This window comes from Martes martes (genome assembly GCF_963455335.1).
Source record: "Martes martes genome assembly, chromosome: 4".
Classification (NCBI taxonomy): domain Eukaryota; kingdom Metazoa; phylum Chordata; class Mammalia; order Carnivora; family Mustelidae; genus Martes; species Martes martes.
Genome location: NC_137891.1, coordinates 120,101,851 through 120,119,685, shown reverse-complemented (window position 1 = coordinate 120,119,685; position 17,835 = coordinate 120,101,851). Strand labels below are relative to the sequence as shown.

The following is a 17,835-nucleotide window of genomic DNA, read 5'->3' as shown; positions in this document are numbered from 1 at the left end:
ATAAGTAAGATATGTACTATGTTAGGTAGTGTTAAATGTGAAGGACTTAGAATTAAGCAAGGAAGGGAGATATAAACTGTTCCAGGAGTTTTGTTCAAATTTTTTACAAAATTGTCAAGAAGGGACGCCTGGGTGGTTTGGTTGAGTGGCTGCCTTCGGCTCGGGTCATGATCCCTTGTCCTGGGATCGAGTCCCACATCGGGCTCCTTGCTCAGCAGGGAGCCTGCTTCTCCCTCTGCCTCTGCCTGCCTCTCTGTCTGCCTGTGCTCACTCTCTCCGACAAATAAATAAATAAAATCTTAAAAAAAAAAAAGTGTAGACAAAATTGCCAAGGAAAACCTCACTGAAAATAATAGTATCTTTCTTTGCTGATAGGATTGATCCATTATAAAGACTGAAATTAAGATGCAGATGAAAGTGGGAAATAGCTTAGTCAATGTTTTTCAGTAGACAAAAGGATAAGATATGTAGTAAACAAGTGGAAGTTTGACCTAGCTAGAAAAATGGCCCGTTCATTCTCAATAACAGGAGGGAAGGCCAAGTAAATGGTATAGATAGAGAGGTAGATAGAAGCAATAGTAGAAACTTGTAGAAGTTCTCTGAAAACTTCAATCTTCTCAGGGAGCCGGGATGCAAAGTAATGGGCTAAGAATGAAAATTAGAGAGAAACGAATGGAGTTAAGAAGAGAGAAAGTATAAAATAATAATTAGAAAATTAAAAGTAAATGAGTATGGAGGGGTGCCTGGGGCGTTAAGGGTCTGCCTTCAGTTCAGGTCATGATCTCAGGGTCCTAGGATGGAGCCTCGGATCAGGCACCCTGCTCAGCAAGGACTCTGCTTCTCCCTCTGTCCCTCCCAAACTTATGCACATGCTCTCTCAAATAAATAAATAAATAAATAAATAAATAAAATCTTTTTAAAAAAGTGAATGAGTATGGGAATAGAATCAGAATGCAATCAAAGGAATAATTTAGTGTTTTAAGCATGATACGGAGGGATGTGAGGTCTCTGAGGAAAATAGGAATAATGGAAAGGCAATCGGATCAATGGATTAAAATTTCTACTGGGACTATTGGACTGGTCACAAGACAGAATGCACTAAAAAGAAAGGAGATTATGTTTGGGGAGTAAGAAGTCTGAAACTGAAAATAAGGAGAACTACTATTATTGGCAATGATAAGGTAAAGGTTATGACTTCAGCAGGTAGTACCTAAAGAGTAGAGAATAAGATCACTGAAGGAGAAGAGATCAAAATCCCAGACACTTGGTAGATCAATCCATAGTATGTGATTCCTATTATCAAACAACTGATATCTAATATACAAAATTATATTAAGAAGATCACTATGCCTCAATCAATATATGTGACATATTCAATCTGAGAGTAAAAAAAAGTGTGGGGGGGCAATTTCTAAATAGAATACTAATTTATAATACCTATCACGTATTATAGATTTGGATTTTATTATTTCTATCCATTAACAAATACTCCTATTTTTCTTTCTTAAAACAAAACAAAACAAAACAAAACAAAACAATCCTCCAGCTCTTATGTATTTTGACTACATATAAAAACTTTGGGAACTTAAAAATTATATTTAGTACTTCTATCAAAAAAATTGTTCTAATTTTTACCTCTGCCTTGCTTGGAATTGTCTAGTGGTTTTTTACCAAGCACAAAGTAAAACAAAGGACCAAAAATCATCCTATTATTGCTGAATATCAATTGCTCTCTAATCAGAGATAGGTGAAGAAATGTAATGAAGAGTCTAAATTATTAGATTTGTCTATGATATTTACAGAATTTTAAAATAATACACTTAATTCACATTGTTTTATAAAAAGCCTTAGTGTGAATATTTCTTTTATCTCAAATGATGTAATACTCAAGCATTACAGTATATTAAGAAATAGTTTATACATTATATCACATTATGAAAGGAATCTCACTGGAATCTGTATCAGCACATTTAAACTCTATTTGAAGTCAAGGAATTCAGGGCATCAGTGCTGAAGTCATCACTTCCGGTCCTGTTTAAGTTCTGCCATATTAGGTTTATCCTGAGCAGGTTATGTTTGAGCATGTAATAGTAAGGCCTTATTTTAATATTTTAAAAATGTGGACAATATCCTGCAGGGTTGTTTTCAGGATTAGAAATGATTCATGTGACATACTTCGAGCAATACTAGGTTTAAATTTATCTTCAAACAACAGTCGCAACAATAGTAATACCTAGTAAGACTGAGTTGATAAGAAGCAACCGTGGTTTTCCTGTTTTCTAGAGAACTAAATTTTAAATGAGGTCAATTATGCTGGGCTCAAATAATAATAATCTTTCTGTTATATAACTCACATCACATAAAAATGAAATAAAAATTCTTTTTCTTTCAGTGGGATAGTGTAGTATATGTACTAGTGAGGTAAAGGTGCAAAGGAAAGATTTATTGTCTCCTTAAATGTAAAAATGTTTTAAGAACCTGCATGTTATGATGTTCTCAAGAAAAAAGAGTGAGATGTATTTCATGTGAGTCTAATGATCCCTCTTAAAATAAATGTGATACACACCCCTTAATTATTTCATAATAATGTATTCTTTGGTCATGTATGCCCAAATTCTTAAAGAGCTAATTTTCAGAACTTGAAAATAGGTTATTCATGTATTACCACACAATATTATCTGAAGAAAAAGTTGACAGAAAATACATCTTATTTAGATTCCATAATTTTACTGGCACACCTAGAAAACAGAAATTCCCAGAATATCACTAGAATGGCTACAGTATTTCACTTTCTATTACCTTTTGAGAAACTTTATAATTAGCACAAATTACTAAGACCATAAAACTACTGAAGGAACAAGCAGATATACAGTAGGCATATCATTTAAAATATTGCTGGGAAATTCCAGTTATAGGCTTACATTATTTAGAGGGATTGTATGGTTATAGTGTTTTTTGTCCTTTATTACAACTTAAAATTTGGTGCTATTAAGAGACATCCACATAACAGTTATTTTAAGAGAAGCACTTTTTCAAAAGTATTTATACGATACCTACTCTTGGCCCCAGTTCTCCAAAGGGTCCAATTGGTCCTTCTTCTCCCTTAAATAAAAAAAAAATCAGAACATATCATGGCCTGAAATAAGTATTTAAAAAGGTAAACCCTTATTCTATTTATTCTGAAATCTGAAACTCACTGAGATGTGATGAAAATAATGCTGTGACTTTCTTGTATTTCATTTTCTTAAAGATTTTATTTATTTGAGAGACAGAAAAAAAGAGAGAGACCAAGCAAGAGTGGGGATATGGGGGGGAAGGGGCAGAGGGAGAAACAGACTTCCCGCTGAGTGGGGAGTTGGAAGTGGGGCTGGATCCCAGGACCCTGATATCATAAGTTGAGCCCAAGTCAGATGTTTAACCCACCAACCCACCCAGGCACCCCAACTTTCTTGTATTTTACTCTGTCATCCCATAACGTTTTATTATTTTGAGTGACAACTTCACATCTACTCTAAAGGGCACTGTTTGTTTTTAAATTGGTAGATCAAGTTATATATAGAAAGTTGAGAATTAATAAGATTGAAAGTAATTAGGATATCTATCACAAAATCAGGATATTTGTAAGGGGCTTAATATCTAAAACATATGAAGAACTTACACAACTCAACACCAAAAGCCCAAATAATCCAATTAAAAATGAGGACCTGGGGGCACCTGGGTGACTCAGTGGGTTAAGCCTCTGCCTTCATCTCGGGTCATGGTCTCGGGATCCTGGGATCGAGCCCCGAATCGGGCTCCCTGCTCAGCAGGGAGCCTGCTTTCCCCTTCTCTCTGCCTGCCTCTCTGCCTACTTGTGATCTCTCCCTCTCTCTGTGTCAAATAAACAAAATATTAAAAAAAAAAATGAGGACCTGAATAGACATTTTTCCAAAAACGACATACAGATGGCCAACAGACATATGAAAATATGCTCAGTATCCCTAGTCATCAGGAAAATGCGCATCGAAAACCTAACAAAGGTTAGGAATCATAAATTAAGGATTATCTTTACTTTCTTGGGCTCAATATCTCTCCAATACATAAAGAACATCAATTAAGTTCTTAATAGATGGAAATCAATATACATTGGTATATTAAAAAGTTATTGGTACAGGACATGTTTGCTTTTGGCATATTTTAATACTTCATTCATTCAATACATATGGTTTTGAGTCTTAGTTCTGTTTTCAACAATATACAACAGTATATTGGATCCTACTGAATGGAGTTAATATCTAGAGCTACTTCTTGACTAACTTATAGGTCCAGTATTCTTGGGGTGAAGCCAAGAATTTATGACATTTTATAATGTCATAAAAATGCAAAAATCTTGTTCATTCTAAGGATCAAAAAAAAATGCATGAGTGGATAGAGAATAGAGAAACATAAAAAAACTTTTATATATTATTCTCTAAGAAAATTAAAAAGTAATAAATGTTTTTATTACATGTGTTGACATATTTTATAAAACATAATGACTTTTCACCTTTAAATAAAAAGTTGATGTTACCATATCTGAACAGCATCCATAGACCTATTTAGTATCATGTATTCTATTTTATTTATTTGATCAGTAAACATTTTTGCTCAATTCACAATTCAATTAAAATAAAATTTACTAGATCACAAATATAAAACAGATACAAATAGTAACTATATTCTAGTACATATGAGTGAGAGTCTAGCTCATATCCTTCAGATATTCCATGGAAATCAGTGACATAAATTACTTAATGAGTTCACAATCCTGAAAAATGTTCCAAATCCCACTCCATAACTGCCAATATAAAGTGGTTAGTAACCTGAAATCCTCGGTGGCAAGAATTGTCCACATTAAAACAATGTTTTTCTTTAAACAAAAAGTAAAAAAGGGAAAATTGGAACTGAAGCAATTGTTGACTGGATATTTATTTCCTCCATACCTGAAGTCCTTTGAGACCAGGAGGTCCAGGAGATCCCCTATTTCCAAGGAGTCCCTATAAAAGCAAAATAAGCACAAATAATAAAAACTTCAGCTCAATTAATATTTCTCAATCAGCATGAATCTGAGATGATAATACAATTTGTTACCATTTTTTTCCCATTATTACGTTATCAAAATGAAGTCAGAGGGTAGGTGAGCAGAAAACTATAGGGCATCCAAAAAATTAGGAGAGGTAGGATAAACTTATTTCTTTAAGCATGCTGGTGTTCAAATAATGTGCTCAGTATGTTACTCTTCAACTAGACACTCAGAAAAAGTAGTTCTAAATTTAAAGCAATGAGTACAATTGTTAATTTGATAATAGTACAATAAATACATAATAGAGTATCCACAAAGTCTAAAAACAGATGGAAGAGATATGCACTATTTTAATATCTATTAAGAGACTAGAGGAATCCAGGGCACATTATTTTCACTACATGTTCCTCAGCTTATTTCCCTTCTTAATACAAGCTGGTAAAAAGAGGGCAATCTGCAGAAGAAAGTAACAATCTGAATATGATTAGGAATTTCACAATTAAAAATCGTTTGTTAATCAAAATCAAAATCAATGTTGTTAAAAATCAAATGCTCTCTGAATAAAAATTCATTAATGTCCTTTAAAAATATCTATTTCAGAAAACACCCTATAGTATCTATTTAAAATGGTGACATTTTTCTTAGTTCTGTTTCCCTAACTATACAATATGTCTGCAAAGCTTTAAGTAAATCTCTTCTAAAAACTATCTTTTGCATTATTGTTTTTAGTGATTCTAAAACCATTAGAAGATTTTTTAAGTGAAGATTAAAGAAGTGAAGATTAGAAGATTTTTTAAGTGAAGATTTTTTTAATTAGAAGATTTTTTAAAATTTTAAGATCTAATTTTTAAGTGTAGTAAATAACTATGCCAATAGTGACTCTATCCAGGTGGGTTTAATCTTTAGTTCTGAAATGCAGCAGAGTGATAAACTGCACAAGAATCTTGTCTTCATATTATACCTTGTTCTATCATTGCTATGTTCTAATATAATCAAAAAATGAAAAGCTCTTGGTCAGTTTAGTATATGTGCTGCCAAAGCGAGCACCTCTTGGTCAGTTTAACAGTCTATAATCCATTAGCACAAGCTTATGTATAGAGCACCATTTAAGAAACTGTATGACTGACTTTAGGCAATAACATTTTTGTGCAGCTATCTTATTTTTTTATTGGAAAAGATGGATTAGATTATTGAAATGGGTGTATGTTGTTTAATGCAAGTCCAATTACATTCTCAAAAGACTCCTAATTTTTTTTTCTGGTTTTATCTTATTTTTCCTTCCATTTCCCTTATGTTCGTCTGTTTACTTTTTATTTTTTATTCTTTTACAATTTACATCTTATTTATTTGTTTGTTTGTTGTTATGTTAGTCACCATACAGTACATCATTAGTTTTTGATGTAGTGTTCCATGATTCATTGCTTGCATATAACACCCAGTGCTCCATGCAATACATGCCCTCCTTAATACCCATCACTGGACTAACTAACCCTTCCCTCTGAAATTCTCAGTTTGTTTCTCCGAGTCCATACTCTCTCATGGTTTTTGTCCATCTCTGATTTCCCCTTCATTTTTCCCTTCCCTCTCCTAATGTCTTCCATGTTATTCCTTATGTTCCACAAATAAGTGAAATCATATCATAATTGACTTACTCTGCTTGACTTATTTCATTTAGCATAATCTCCTCCAGTTCCATGTATGTTAATGCAAAAGTTGGGTATTCATCCTTTCTGATGGCTGAATAATATTCCATTGTATATATGGACCATATCTTCTTTTTTTAAAAAAATTTTTATTAACATATAATGTATTATTAGCCCCAGGGATACAGGTCTGTGAATTGCCAGGTTTATACACTTCATAGCACTCACCATAGCACATACCTTCCCCAGTTGGACCACATCTTCTTTACCCATTCATCTGTTGAAGACCATCTTGGCCCTTTCCACAGTTTGGCTATTATGGACATTGCTGCTATGAGCATTGGGGTGCATGTGGCCCTTCTTTTCACTACATCTGTATCTTTGGGGTAGTAGTGCCGTGGGTCATAGGGTAGCTCTATTTTTAACTTTTTGAGGAACCTCCACACTTTCCAAAGTGGCTGTACCAACTTGCATTCCCACCAACAGCATAAGATGGTTCCCCTTTATCCACAACCTCTCCAACATTTGTTGTTTCTTGCCTTGTCAATTTTTTCCATTCTAACTGGTATAAGGTGGTATCTCAGTGTGGTTTTGATTTGAATTTCCCTGATGGCTAACGATGATGAACATTTTTCCATGTGTCTGTTAGCCATTTCTAGGTCTTCTTTGGAGAAGTGTCTGTTCATGTCTTCTGCCCTTTTTTCCTTGATGTGATTATTTTTTGGGTGTTGAGTTTGAGAAGTTCTTTATAGCATCCTAATTTTACTTAGGGAAACACTTTCTCCTCACTCAGCCCACATGATTGAGGGGAGGTGAGTCCACCCCTGACTAAATTTGAGGGTTGATGTGTGACATATATAAGTCAGTCTGCATATTCTACACCCTAGAAACAGTGATTGGTTTAGTAAGGAGCCAGAAACCCAACTCAGTCTAACTAAAGGAAATTTTAGACTACAGTGGAACAGCTGGAAGTAGCATTAAGGATGGTATAAACCTAAAGAGTGGGAAACCATGAAGTAGAGAGAGTCTGGGAATGCAATCCATAAATTAACAAATGAAAAGAGCAGGAGTAATTGGATTCTAATGATATTGTTTGTGGTCCTGTATTTAGTTGTTTGAATTCCTAAACTTTTCTCATATTTATATAATCACATTTAAATTGGTTTTCATTACTTACAACTGAAAGAATTCTGACTGGTAAAATGATTTCTAACTCTTTAATATCCAAAATACTCTTCTAGATCTCTAAGTGATATATTTTAAATATTTAGACTGACTTAAGGTATGGGATCAGCATGTTGTGATATTTCCATTCTATCACAAGACAACTAATGCTTAATTATTTAGTTCATTGTTCATTCTTTTTTTAATCCAACATTTATTAATTTTCCACTCTGCATTAGGTCCAATAAACAGCACAACATTAGGCCCTGAGTATACAAAGACAAAACACAGTTCCTATTCCCAATGAATTCATAATTTCCTGAGGATGATGATGCTTTAAAATAAAAATTAGTAAATAAGAGTTGTGATAGAAAAAAAAAAAGAGTTGTGACAGAAGTAGAAGCAGAAGCAAAGTATAATGGGAACTTACAAGAAAGAACAAAATATTTTCTGGGAGGGTCAGAATTTTTATTGTGAGAGTCTATACACAGATGGTAAAAGTATGGCAAAAACAAGAGAGTGGTCATCTATAAATGCAAGATCTGAAGAGGCAGACATGATTAGTGAGGAATACTCAAGAAGCTTATAATGGTTCATTTCTTAATGTTAATATAGTTTGTTTTATTATCATTGTTTAAATTATGTGCATGTTTCATATTTGTCATGTTAAATATACAAGTTCTTTTTTTTTTTTTTTGAATTTGAAATATATAGAATCTGAAGTTGAGTCTGGGCTTGAATTCCAGCTCTGAAGATTCCTAGGGCTATAGCAAAGTTTCCTTATCTGTAGAATCATGTTACTATCATCATCATAAAGTTAATGCAAGAAAGAAAAGGGTACCTTGAATATAACAGGGACTCAATAAATATTAGTTTTCTTCTCCTTAAGGTGTTTATAACAATCTTTTCACTGATATTGCACTTATCTATCCTATATATTCACCACATTCATATTTATAATTTGCTATTGTTATTCTTCCAAAAATATGTTTCATCATCTCATCCCTCTCAAAATCTTTCATAGAGTAAAACAGTAGAGTGTTTGTATATAACCAGAGTTAAGTTGTAATCAGCTTAAAATAGATTGCTATAACTAAAAGAGGTTTTATGTAAGCTCCACTGTAACCATGAAGAAAGTATCTGTAAAAGATACACAAAAGAAAACGAGAAAGGAATCAAAGCATATCATAATAAAAATTCAATGAAACACAACTGAAGACAGGAAGAGAAAACCGGAATAAAGAAGCTATAGACATAAAACAACTGCAATTAACAAAATGGCACTAGTAAGTCTTTCCTTTTTTATAATCACTTTAAATATAAATGGATTAAAAGGTACAATCAAAAGACAGAGTGGCTGAATGGATTTTAAAAAGATACAACTAGGGGCGCCTGGGTGGCTCAGTGGGTTAAAGCCTCTGCCTTCGGCTCGGGTCATGATCTCAGGGTCCTGGGGTCGAGCCCCACATCGGGCTCTCTGCTCAGCAGGGAGCCTGCTTCCTCCTCTCTCTCTGTCTGTCTCTCTGCCTACCTGTGATCTCTGTCAAATAAATAAATAAAATCTTAAAAAAAAAAAGATACAACTGTATGGTATCTACAACAGACACAATTTGGATTTAATGACATATGTCAGATGAAAGTGAAACATGAAAAAAGACATCCCATGCAAATGATAACCAAAAGAAAGCAGGTGTGGCTATATTTACATCAAACAAAACAGACTAAGTAAAAAAATGTTATAAGAGACAAAGAAAGACATTAACTAATGACAAATGGGTCAACTTGCCAGAAAGACATAACAGTTATAAATAAATAAGCACCCAATATAAGATACATGAAACAATTACTGACAGAAGTGAAGGAAGAGAGAGAAACACAATAAATGCAAGAGATTCCAATGCCCTATTTTCAATGACTGATAGAACAACCAGATAGAAGAGTAACAAAGGAACAGAACAACACTAAAATCAAAAGGACCTAATAAACATATAAAGATCATTCCACTCAAAATAGCAGAATACACTTTCTTTTCAAGCACATATGGAACATTTGCCAGTACAGATCACATAGATCATATTTTAGGTCACAAAACAAGTCTTAACAAATTTAATAAAGTTAAAGTTGAAATTATACCAACTATCCTTTCTAAACTTAGTGGAATGAAACCAGAAATCAATAGCAGAGGAAAACTGAAAAAGTCACAAATAAGGAGGAAATTAAACAACATACTCCTGAAAAACCAATAGGTCAGAGATGAAATCAAAAGGGAAATTAGAAAATATCTTGGGACAAATAAGAATGAGAACACAATATTCCTCAATTTATGGGATAAAATAAAAATAAAAATAGTACTAAGAGGGAATTTTAAAACGGTAAACAACTACATTAAAAAAAGAAGAAAGATCTCAAGTAAGCTACCTAACTCTATAACTCAGGAAACCAGAAAAAGAACAAAGTAAACCCCAAGTTAAGAGGTAAAAGGAAGTAATAAAAATTAGAGCAGAAATAAGTGAATAGAGGATAGGAAAACAGTAGAAAAAAAAATCAACGAAACTAAAAAAAAAAAACAAAAAACAAAATTGACAAACCTTCAGACTAACAAAAAGACTTCAGACTAACAAAAAGACAAGACCTAAATAAAATAAAAAATGAATGAGGACCTTAAGATACTAATATGAACAACTGCATACCAACATTTTGGTTAACCTAGAAGACAAAAGATAGAAGATAAAATTCCTAGAAACACATACCCTAACAAAACTGAATCATGAAGAAATACAAAATCTAACAGATCTCTAATGAGGAAATTGAATCAATAATAAAAAACCTCCCAAACAGGAAAAGCATAGAACCCAATGACTTTACTGGGAAATTCTACCACACATTTTTTAAAAAGAATTAATTTAAATCCTTTTCAAACTCTTTAAAAAAGCTGAAGAGAAGGGAACACATCAAACTCATTTTACGAGGTCAGCATTACTCTGACACCAAAGCCAGACAAAGACACTACAAGAAAAGAAATTGCCTGCCAAATTCTCCAGTGAATATTGGTGTAAAATCCTCAAAAAAATACTAGCAAAATGAATCAGACAGCACATTAAAGAATCCTATACCATAACCAAATGGGATTCATCCCTGGGATATAAGATTGTTTATATATGAAAATCAATCAATGTGATCCACCACACTAACAGAATAAAAGATAAAAATAACATAAAATAACATAAAAAAACATAACATAAACAAAAACATAACATAACAAAAACATAACATAACAAAAACAAAAACATAAACAAAAATAACATAAAAATAACATAATCATGTCAATAGATGCAGAAACAGCATTTGACAAAATTTAATACCCTTTCATGGTAAAACATTCCACAAACTAAAAATAGGAGGGGATTACCTCAACCTAATAAAGGTCCACAGTTGGTATTATACTCAAGAGTAGAACACTGAAAGCTTTTCTCTAAAATTAGAAGCAAGGCAAGAATGAGCATTTCTTTCATCCAACACAGTATTAGAAGTCCTAGATAGGGCAACTAATCAAGAAAGAAAAAAAAATGTACCCAAGAAGGAAAGGAAAAAGTAAAATTTCTGTTCACAGTTGACATCATCTTATATGTAGAAGATGCCAAAGATGTTACCAACATATTGTCAGAACTAATAAATGAGGGGCGCCTGGGTGGCTCAGTGGGTTAAGCCTCTGCCTTCGGCTCAGGTCATGATCCCAGCGTCCTGGGATCGAGCCCCGCATCGGGCTCTCTGCTCAGCGGGGAGCCTGCTTCCCCCTCTCTCTCTGCCTGCCTCTCTGCCTACTTGTGATCTCTCTTTGTCAAATAAATAAATAAAATCTTTAAAAAAAAAAAAAAAAAAAAGAACTAATAAATGAATTCAACAAAGTGGTAGAATATGAATTCAATATACAAAAACTAGCTGCATTTGTATACACTGACAACAAACAATTTGAAAAGGAAATTAAGATAAAAATCCCATTTATGATAGCATCACAAACAATAAAATACTTAGGAATAAACTTAACCAAGGAAGTGAAAGACTTATACACTGAAAATTACAAAACACTGCTGACAGAAATTAAAGATGACACAATTAGTGTAAAGATATATCATGTTCTTGGACTAGAAGACTTAATACTGTTAAAACATTCATACTACCAAAAGCAATCTACAGATTCAATGCAATCCCTGGCAAGAACTAAATGGCAAATATAGGAAAAATAATTCTATTATTCATATGGACATTCATATGTCCTCCACAAAGGACCCCGAAGAGCCAAAAGAATCTTAAGAAAAAAGATTGCTGGAGGTCTCACATCTCTTGACTTCAAAACATATTAAAATGTTATAATAAAAGTTTGATACCAGCATAAAGACAGATATATGGGCCAATAAAACAGAACAGAGTACTCAGAAATAAAATCACACACATATGATCAGTCTTTGACAAGAATGCTGAGACTATACAGTGGGAAAAAGATAGCCTCTTCCATAAGTGGTGATAGGAAAGCTGGATATGCAAAATCGGACCCTTCTCTTACACCACACCTGTGAATCAACTCAAAATGGGTTAAAGAATTAAATAAAAGACCTGAAACCATAGGCAGAAAGCTCTACTACATTGGTCTTAGAATGATTTTTTAGATTTCACACAAAAGCAAAGACAACAAAAGCAAAAATAGACTGGTAAATACTTCTGCACAGAAAGAAAACAATCAACATAGCGAAGAGGCAGTTTACAGAAAAGGAGAAAATATGTGTAAATCATAAATCTGGTAAGTGTTTAATATCTAAAATATATAAGGAACTCCTACATCCCAACAGCAAAAACCAAATAATCCAATTTAAATAATGGCCAAAGGACTTTAAGAGAAATTTCTCCAAATAAAACATACAAATGACCAAGTGTATGTAAAAATGTTCATCACTAATCATGAGGAAAATGCAGATCAAAGCCACAAAGGGATATCACTTCATACCTGTTAGAATGACTACTATAAACAAACAAACAAAATAAATGTTGAGAGGATGTAGAAAATCTGGAACTCTTATGCACTGTTGATGGGAATGTAAAACAGTGCAGCCACTATGGAAAACTGTGTGGAGATCCTCCAAAAATTAGAAACAGAACTACCATATGATCCAGCCATCCCACTTCTTGGGATTTATCCAAAAGAAATGAAAGCAGGAGCTCAAAGAGGTAACAGCATTCCCTTGTTCAAGGCAGCATTACGCAATAACCTATAGGTGGAAACAACCTAAACATACACTGATGGATCAATGGATAAAGAAAATGCAGATATTTAGACTATTGGGCAATGGACTGTTATTTAGCCTTAAAAAAGAAGGAAATTCTAACATGTGCTACATCATGAACCCCGAAGACCTTATACTAAGGGAAATAAACCAGTCACAGGAGGACAAATAATGTATAATTCTACGTATATGAGGTATCTAAAATAGTTACCGTCATAGAAGCCTACCTACTTTCTGTAGGATGATGGCTGCCAGATGTTGGGGGAGGTGGAAATACAGGGTTGCTGTTCAATGGGTACAAACTTCCAGATATGCAAGATAAAATGGTCTAGAGATTTACTGTAGTTACTACATATAGTTAATATTATTGTATTATACACTTAAAAATTTGTTAAGAGAATAGATTTTGTTATGTGTTTTTATCACTACATCAAAACAAGATCTTCTATGAGCTTATTGGCTTATTAGTATTTAAACTTCTCTGCTTTATATTTAAGATATGTCACAATCTGACTCCTAACTTTTTTTAAGACGAGTGGGTTTCCTTTTGCCCTCCATCCCTGTGTTCATTTTTGTACCTGTTATATAAAAACTTTCATTCATTGATTCTACCTGGCCAAATTTAACCCATCCAACTCAAAATCCTAATTTTTCTTCAAAGTTTCTCAGAAAAATGGTCTTATTAGTCATTCTTTCCCCTTCCTTTGAGCTCCTTATTGTTTGCTTATGTGCTGCCTCGCTGTGCTTTTTTAACTTTTCACATGTGGAAATCTCACGCTTTCAGAAAATTACAAGTTCCTAGCAGACAGAAGACCATGTTTTAATCTTGTTTTCAAGTAATTGTTTAACACAGTACATTGTTCATTGTACAAACTTGTAAGTATTTCTTAGCTGACTAAATTATGTCTGGAGAATAAAATGATAAATAATATCAGAAACCTTGATTTAGCATATTAAATATGAGTCTTCAGGGTGGGGTCAAGGTGATCTTAGAAAACTATTTAGAGTTATGCATTTTCCTCTTACCATGTGAGCTCCCCTCTATACAGATGATCACATGACATATTTTAATAATTCAGTGTGAAGGTTATTTTCATACATTGTGTAACATAACTTCACAAATAGGCTTTCTCGAAAACCTTATCAGAGATGTTATACAATGAAAATAACAGCCTATTTTACCATCTCTAATTCCATAGCCAAAGTAACAACACATATACAGCAATAAATAAATTATTCCTCTGTTTACTAGAGAACAGAAAATATATTTATTAGATACTCACTTCCTACAGTAAGCAGCAAAGGATGTGGTTCTTCTAATGTTGTGGGATGCTCGAAAGCAGATGGCCAAATTGGGTAGCTCTTAAAAAAGGCTCGCTAAACTATGTTTTGTATCTATATAAACACATACACATACACACATTCTTGCAATCAGTAGAATCATAATCAACACAAGTTTCCAAACTTAGTTTGAGGTTTTTTTAGTCAACTGGCAGAAAATGAAGAGAAAATAAAAGGTTTCCTTAGAGCTGTGCCAAATTACTCTGGAAAGAACTCAATTTGTCTACAAATAGGGTAACAATATATTTCACATAGAGTACACAGAATTGTCTTGATGACCACCTTGAATAGCCTCAATGGAGCTTTAGTAATTTATATTGTCCTTACTTTCCAAACAAGATAAGTATGTTAAAATAAAGGAAGTTATAAGATGCTTCCATGATACAGTATATACTACTAAAGAAATTCATCATGCTAATAGGGTCAGGATGTTTGACTCTTTTTTTTCCCTTCTGTTACTAGAAACGATTTCAATAAAAATAGGAAACACCAAGAAGAAAAACATAACCAGACCCCTCTTAAACTATAAGACAAATTCATGTCCCTCTTCCTTTAAAATTTTCTGGTCCTTTTCGTCTTTTCTGAAATATTACTTAAAATTTAGTGATATATAAACAATCAGTTAGTCTAACAACATTGTTGCTGATGGGACTTCAAGTTCATGTTTCCTTAAATTTAGATAAAGAATCCACAAAGTGATTATTACTCAATGGAAATTCAACCACTGTTATTCATTTAAATGTTCGGTTTTCAGGGTTTTTGTCCCACTCTTAAACAACATAATTCTAAGACTAAAATAAGGAATGAGAAGGAAGTTTTAAAGATCACTGTTGTAATATTATTCAAGAGGGCAGTTGGATTTTTTCAGTTCTCTGACATTTTTCTTGACAAAACTTGAAGTGAAACAAAATTTCCAAACTGAAAAGAATTTAGAAAACTACCTGGTTCTTCACCTAGTATGATATGCATTCTTGAAAACATTAAGTTTAATTATTATTTCCTCTTAAAGTAATTTTCAATTTCCTAGAGCAGAATCTGTTTCCTTAATTATTATCTAGGCTCTCATAACACCTCACCAACTCTTTTGTATAGCATTTCTTACATTTTGTAGTTTTTTGTTTTGTTTTGTTTTTGTTTTTGTTTTTTTGTTTTTGGATCTTTTGCTAAACTGTTACTTCATCCAGGGGAGGAACCACAATTTAGAAATCTTTATAATCTCACATTTACTGCTTGACTGAACACATAAAAGAAACACAATATATGTTAAATGAAATACTAAATGAATGGGTGAATGGTGTTTATATATGCATCAAGTTCAAGTATGTAGCAGGTGAAGGGTTAAACATTACAGAAGTTATCAACTCCATTCTTTTTTTTTTTAAAGATTTTATTTATTTGACAGAAAGAGACCACAAGTAGGCAGAGAGGCAAGCAAAGAGAGAGAGAGGAGGAAGCAGGCTCCCCGCGGAGCAGAGAGCCCAATGTGGGACTCAATCCCAGGACCCTGAGATCATGACCCAAGCTGAAGGCAGAGGCTTAACCCACTGAGCCATCCAGGTGCCCCTCAACTCCATTCTTTATACTACAGTTCTCTCTCAACATCCCCTCATGCTACTATTTCTACTTTCAAGCTTTGTTTACTGCTATTTATTATTTCCACCTTGATGTCAAAAAGTACTTCAAACTAAATATATCCAGAATGAAATTTCTTATATTCCCCATCCTCCAAACCTGCTCCTCCCAAGTTCCCTATTTAAGTCAATGACATCAGTAACCCAAGTTGCAGTCTCAGTAAAAGAGACTTCCCTGTCTTTGGCTTCCCTTTCCCCCCATCATCTTTGTTTAATAAATTATCACGTTGTGGGATGCCTGGGTGGCTCAGTTGGTTAAGCCGCTGCTTCAGCTCAGGTCATGATTCCAGAGTCCTGGGATCGAGTCCTGCATCGGGCTTCTTGCTCATCAGGGAGCCTGCTTCTCTCGCTGCCTCTGCCTGCCTCTTGGCCACTTGTGTGTACTCTCTCTGGCAAATAAATAAAATCTTAAAAAAAATAAATGAATGAATAAATAAATAAATAAATAAATAAATTACCAAGTTGTATTGTTTCTATTTCCACAATAGCTTTTAAATACAGTTATTCAATCAATCATCTATTCAGCCAATATCTACTGCATTCCTATTCTATGCTGTGGATATTATTATGGTTATTGTGATGTTCATAAAATCAATTAGTCTCTTCTCTCAAAAGCTCATAGTCTAATAGAGAGATAAGCAAATCAGCAGTTACAATATAAGAAGGTAGCTGCTTAACAGATTTTTTTTTTTTTTTCAGGAATACAGAGAAAGGATATCTTGATCAGACTTGTAAGAAATGGGGAAAGTGTCCTGGACAATGTAGTATGTGATGTGTAAGTGTTAGCTAGAGGAAGCAAGGCACAAGAAGGGAGAGAGATAACCAGACAAAAAGGACAGCACACTGGAAGCTTTGAGATTTGAACAAGAATGGCATGGTTTGGTACTCAAAACAGCTGGAGTAGTGCTTTTGGAAGAGTGCTGGTAGATGCGACTATAGATAATAGAGTTAAAGAGAGAGGGTAGGTCATAAAGAGCTTGTGTAAAAAGTAAAAAAATACAAGCCTTAACCTGGAAGTTGTGGAGATCACTGAAGGATAGAAGGGTAAGAGTGACATGATAAGAGCTGTATTTTACAAACGTTACTCCATCAGCAGCTTGGAAGCAGATTTGAAGAAATACCAGACTGGAAGCTAGAAGAACAAATGAAGGATTATTACTAATGCTGGTGAAAAATAAAAATGGCCTAAACTACAACATTAACAGTGAGAATGGTTTTAAGGGCAAAGGGGAAATTTTGATTCAAGGGAGAGATCAGTATAAAGGTGATAATTGATGCCACGAGGTTATTCAGAAGTTAAAGGAGAAGTTTTGATGCAAAACATGTGTGGAACTTGAATACTGAGGAAGAACAGGAGTATTTCTTCTATAGAGACAGAAAAGAAGGGAGAAAACACTGTTGTATATTTGGAAAGATTGTAGGTGGCCAATAGGGTTATCAGATAAAATACAGGATGCCCAGTTATGTTTGATTATCATATAAACAATGAATAACTTTCAGTGTATGTTCCACATACTGTACTTCCATCCTCTCATAAGTTTCCTTTTCCTGAATTCCATAAATCTCCCTTGTCTGTATGCAAATTCCTACGCATGTGTCATGTCAGCTCATGGGCTACCTTCTCTGCAAAGCATAATCTGAATTCCCTATCCCATTACTTGCACAGTATTACATATGTATATTACTCATATGGTCATTATAAAGGTTTCCTTGCATATCTTTCTCTAGATTATAAGTTT

The 17,835-nt window shown here is 33.7% G+C and overlaps 1 protein-coding gene across 1 annotated transcript in view; it reads right to left on the bottom strand.

The window, feature by feature from the left end:
* Positions 1–17,835, bottom strand: part of COL24A1 (collagen type XXIV alpha 1 chain) — a gene marked incomplete at both ends in the record, with an annotated part of 371,273 nt that overhangs the window by 199,912 nt on the left and 153,526 nt on the right. Inside the window, 2 exons of the mRNA XM_080801684.1 lie at positions 3,058–3,102; positions 4,962–5,015. Coding sequence (XP_080657810.1) covers positions 3,058–3,102; positions 4,962–5,015 — 99 coding nt within the window. The remainder of the gene's footprint in view (positions 1–3,057; positions 3,103–4,961; positions 5,016–17,835) is intronic.